This window comes from Doryrhamphus excisus, linkage group LG17 (genome assembly GCF_037039965.1).
Source record: "Doryrhamphus excisus strain RoL-2023G ecotype Guam linkage group LG17, RoL_Dexc_Guam_v1.1, whole genome shotgun sequence".
Classification (NCBI taxonomy): domain Eukaryota; kingdom Metazoa; phylum Chordata; class Actinopteri; order Syngnathiformes; family Syngnathidae; genus Doryrhamphus; species Doryrhamphus excisus.
The window spans coordinates 5,077,131-5,082,500 of record NC_136373.1 but is presented as its reverse complement, the minus strand read 5'-3'; the positions used below and the strand labels follow the sequence as shown (position 1 = coordinate 5,082,500).

At 39.5% G+C, this 5,370-nt stretch overlaps 1 protein-coding gene across 1 annotated transcript; it reads right to left on the bottom strand.

Moving 5' to 3' along the window:
* Positions 1-2,549: 2,549 nt before the first annotated feature.
* bcas2 (BCAS2 pre-mRNA processing factor) lies at positions 2,550-4,304 on the bottom strand. The gene is made up of 7 exons (XM_058085797.2): positions 4,105-4,304; positions 3,596-3,688; positions 3,451-3,521; positions 3,215-3,376; positions 3,090-3,140; positions 2,925-3,005; positions 2,550-2,852 (listed from the first exon to the last, which is right to left on the bottom strand). The coding sequence occupies exons 1-7, from the start codon at positions 4,195-4,197 to the stop codon at positions 2,726-2,728; spliced, it is 678 nt and encodes a 225-aa protein (XP_057941780.2). The 5' UTR covers positions 4,198-4,304; the 3' UTR covers positions 2,550-2,725.
* Between the last annotated feature and the right edge of the window lie 1,066 nt (positions 4,305-5,370).

Here is a 5,370-nt window from a genome sequence, read left to right as displayed (position 1 = left end):
TCCCACATTCCAAAAACATGCTAGGTTAATTGGCGACTTCAAATTGTCCATAAGTATGAATGTGAGTGTGAATGGTTGTTTGTCTATATGTGCCCTGTGATTGGCTGGCCACCAGTCCAGGGTGTACCCCGCCTCTCGCTCGAAGACAGCTGGGATAGGCTCCAGTGACCCTCGTGAGGAAAAGCGGTAGAAAATGAATGAATGAATATTTAACTTGGCTGCACGGCAGTCGAGTGGTTAGCACGCAGACCTCACAACGAAGAGACTAGGGTACAATTCCACCCTCGGCCATCTCTGTGTGGAGTTTGCATGTTCTCCTCGTGCATGCATGGGTTTTTTCCGGATACTCCGGTTTCCTTCCACATTCCAAAAACATGCTAGGTTAATTAGCGACTCCAAATTGTCCATAGGTATGAATGTGAGTGTGAATGGTTGTTTGTCTATATGTGCCCTGTGATTGGCTGGCCACCAGTCCAGGGTGTACCCCGTCTCTTGCCCGAAGACAGCTGGGATAGGCGCCAGCACCCCCCGCGACCCTCGTGAGGATAATGAATCTTTGTTATCCTGGCTTAATTTATCTATGAAAATTGAGATATTTTCTGACATACATTACCGATCCATAAATTTTCTATGCCGCTTAATCCTCATTAGAACATAAATTACCATGGACATTTTCTTCCAACAAACATTGTACAAACTAAATTTGTGTTTGTCCATACACCTGTCAGTTAGAAGGCCACTTCCTGGTTCAAGGAAGATAACACAAAGGGGACGTACCATTTTTTTTCTACCAGGAAGGATGGAATGTTCCATTATGACTCATCATGAGCAAGTAAATTCCACCTGAAGCTTTTAGCAGTCTTCTTCCTGGTTCAAGGAGGATGATGGTACCAGGGTTGGTTGATTCCATAATACAAATTTTCATAAAAATACATAAAAAAATAATTCTAACAAAAGTGGAAAATACAACATTTGTGGTATTTTGCTGGTGATTTTCTGATTAATGACAAATTAAGATAAATGTTAATATATGGAACATTCTAACCTAATTACTATTGTACAACTTGAGTTTGAATGTTTATATTGTTTAAGGTTGTTTGTAGGTGTACCCTACCTCTCACCTGATGAAGCTGGGATAGGCTCCAGCATACCCGCTACCCCACTACGGCATAGAAAATAGATGAATGTGACCATGCATTCATTTTGTATACAGTATATAATTCCCTGCAAATAACTTCATTTACACAATCATCATATTCCCATTTTTGCCAAAACACGGTAGGGCCGTGGTGTTGATGACGTGACGCTGTAACTGTCGTTGTCAGGACACGGATCCCCTTGAGGTGAAGCAGCCTGAGAAGCTTTCGCCGATTATTTCGGAGATGTAACCTAATTAGACGCTATTGACTTTTTAAGAGGAAGCATCAGAATTTCACGTCATTGAATATATGAGTCATTGAAGTTTAAACCTTGTCGCCAGGAGTGCTCCCACTTGACTGATCCCATTAATTGGACGCCAGCATGGAAGACTAAAGCCTAAGAATAGCAACTGAATACATGATGGGATACTTTTAGTACAATTCAATCACATACGTACTTTTAGACAATGGAGTAGATAGTACCGTATCTCGGAAACATTTCCTCCGGTATATCTTGAAAAGCAGGGGTGGGCAAGCCACGGCCCGGGGGCCACATCCGGTCCGCCAAGTGTTTGAATATGGCCCGCCTGTCCTTTCTAAAGTATTTAATTTAAACGTACAGCCTGGCGTCATGGCTTGAGCCAACCTTTTGATGGTCGACGTAGCTTTTTTTTTTAGTCTGTTTACAAAGTGCTCCTGAAAAAAGGGACACAAGCACATATAGCAGATTGCATGACACTTTTATAGATACAATAATTCCAGATGGACTGTTAGAATTATATGTGTAAAATATATAGTCTGGCCCCCCCCCGTCAATTTCCCTAAATCAATTCGGCCTTCAAAAAGTTTGCCCACCCGTGTTCTGTGATTTTTGGCATTTTCAGCGCGATTTAATCAACATTATCTTTCTTTCTTAATTTATTTCAGATAATTCTAAATTATTTAAATTATTTGTGCAAATTACTGTTTACGCTGTACATTGTTCACATTTGATGTCATCTATTTATTCTCCACATTATTATTATTCTTATTATTTATTATTATGCGGGAGCCAGGCTACAACATTTTGTTGGCTATCTATCTATCTATTTATTTCTCTAAATCAATTCGGCCTGCGAATCAAAAAGTTTGCCCACCCGTGTTCTAAAGTGACAATACTACAAAAAGTCAAGTTGGCTATGTTTTAGAGTAGTATAGCAGTATAAATTTTCTATGCACTGAAAATCAGTCAACACGCAACCTTTATTGTACATCTGGCAACACAAGTCACATGTCATCATGGAGGACTGCAAGAGGATTCCAGTAACAAGACAGAGATGGACTAACTTGTGTTGCCAGCTAATTAGGCTATAACGGTCGTGTTGATCCATGGATGAAAATATAACCAAATGTCAACACAAGGAAAATCAATTTTAAGAAATAAAGAACTAACTTTATTAAAATGGCATACAAAAACATGAATGTGCTTTGAGAATTTGAAAGGAAGTCCGTCAACACTGTCCACAATCAAGTTAAAAATATGTTTTCATTCATGCTTCCTCCAGATGTAGCTATATTTCCAAACCTCAAGCAGTCTTATCTGAACATCAGAAGTCCTGCCTGATGTTTTCTTTGTTCTCGTCCCCTTGCTGTTGTTTCAGTTGGCCAATTTCGTTTTCTAGCTGAACAATGGCTCGCTCGATCTCGTAGTTCTTGCTCACCAGGGACACCCAGCTGTTTGGAGGAGAAGCACAAACGGTTTAACAACAACAACAAAAAAATTAAGTTTAGCTGGAGGCTACATACTTTGACTCCAACTCTCGTAGTTTGGCTCCTCCTCCTAATTGGTCGTTTTTACGCTGCCAGTTTAAATCTTGAATTTGCTTCCTGTGTGTGTTTTAGACAAAAAAATAAATAAATAAATAATCAATTCCACTTGAGAGGATATCTCATGTCCGAGCAACCGTTCACCTGAACTTCTGAAGTTCCTTTTGTGCCATTTCGATCATGTACGCAAGGTTACTAAAGGAGATAGAAGAAAAAGAGCTGTGTTAGTCATCTTCAGAACAAACAAAGCGATCATCCATTTTTCGTACTCGTTATAAACTTTCCACGCGTTGGTTCCGTACTGCGACATGAGCTCCAGGTTCTCAATGCGAACCGCTTGGTGCTCCAGCTGGGCCATGGAGTTGTTCACGCACTCCTGCCAAGCGGTTATGTCGTTTTTCTGACCCGAAGACGGCGCTGGAAGTTCATACCTCCACAGAACAAGACAATGGATGATAATTTCGAATACCACAAATATTCCTCAAAATGGACGCATATTACTCACCTCTTCATACTCAAGAGCTCCATGGGCTGCCGGGATGCCAGGCGCTCAAATTCATTCTTCATGATTTCAGTCTGGAGGGCGACAAGAAGACAATTATGCTATATTTGAAGTGCTAAGGAGTTTACAGTTTTCCGAGGTTTCTCACCTCAAAAGCAGAAAAATCAGGTGTTGCCAGGTAGCTTAGGTAGTTCTTAGTTGGTCTGTATCTTCTGGTCTCCTCCTCCACTAATGCTGCAGCCTTTAGGAAAGAAATTGAACGTTTTGACACTGATGCGCCGATTTTTTTTGCTGACAATTCCGATACCAAATCGGCTGATACCGATCACATACATTAACTGTAAGTGTTTAACTTGTTGCCATATCAATTTTGGATATATTATTTATATAAGTGTTCTGCAACTGAAGTCAGTGGCCGATCCATACTTTTTATCCAATTGTCGCATTGAAAATTTTGATATTTGTAAAATCAAGTCTGTGATCAATTCTGATAAAGCATAACTTTAACTTTAATTTGATGCCTTATTCGATCTGTTTTAAAAGTCAGAGTATCCGCTTGCATTATTTTAATGATCAGAAAGTCAAGTATATATTTTTCATGCATATGCCTCACGCGGCTAACATCATGCTAGCTCTCCCGACAGAAACTTTACTCACCGCTTCTCTAACACCGGCAGCATCGTAACCTTGGTCGAAATAAGGTAAAGCATCAACAAACACATCACCCGCAACTGAAGCAGTTCCAGCCATAATAATAATTAATCTTATAACGCACAACTAATAATAACTGTGTCTTCTTAAACGTAGCCGCTTTTCTTGTAGCATTCATGTATTTCCGGTTCCACACCCCCGTACTTCCTTCTTGTTGTTTATGGCGGGGCGTTACCAATATTTTAGGTGCTTACCGCCACTTACTGTACCGGTGTGTGTACCTGCATGTGTACTTAAATGAAATTCAAAACGAAACACACACACATTAAACAAAATGTGTTTTTTTCGGCTTTAATAAAATGCATTAAAACATTCTTTTTTTCTTCTTTGGCTCTTCATTGTGTTTTATAGAAGAGTGGCACTCATCGTAAAAGGTGCATTACTGCCACCTACTGCACTGGAATGGGACCCGGAATATTTATCATCGATGCTGTTAACCAACGTTGACTGCTGTAAGAATTTTGCTAGATTCTACTCTAATGACCGACTAAGTCAACGTGTATATAGCTGTATATAGTGTATGTAAGTGTATGTGCAATGACAATAAATACTTTGAATGTTGAATGTTAGTGGCTCACATGGCCATATCAAAGTGAAAATTTATACTAATTATCCACGTCAAATAACTACTAGGTCAACCGATGAGTTGCCTCGAGCATGCTGTACGCCAAGATGACCACTAGATAGCAGTGTTGATGAGTTTTGTGACAAAATATTTTTTCATTGCGGTTGATTGATGCCACAAACTATAATACTGATGTGATATATACAACTGCTAATATTGTCCCAATTAATATTTCATATTGCATTTTGTTTCACCTCGCTAACCCACGAAACTCATTTTGCAGTAAAACCCCTAAAAGATGGAAACTTAAGGGACACACTCATAATTATAAATAATAATTATATTACATTATAAATTACTTCCGTGATTTATCACTGCTCTGTGTTAAATATAAAATATTTAAAATAATATAAATATTGAAAAACGTCACAAAACGTCTCTGGTGGAACAGAGAGACGAAAATTCTTGTGATTGCACTTAATAATGATGCTCAACGTACGTCCCTTACGTTTAAAATGACGCCATACCTAACGTCGACGTATGTATTTTAGAAATGTCGCGGATGGCTAAATATCGTCAGAAAATCCAACGTCGACGACGCCCCCGCTGTGACGTCACGACGCACTGGCGTTGTCGTTTGTCTGACA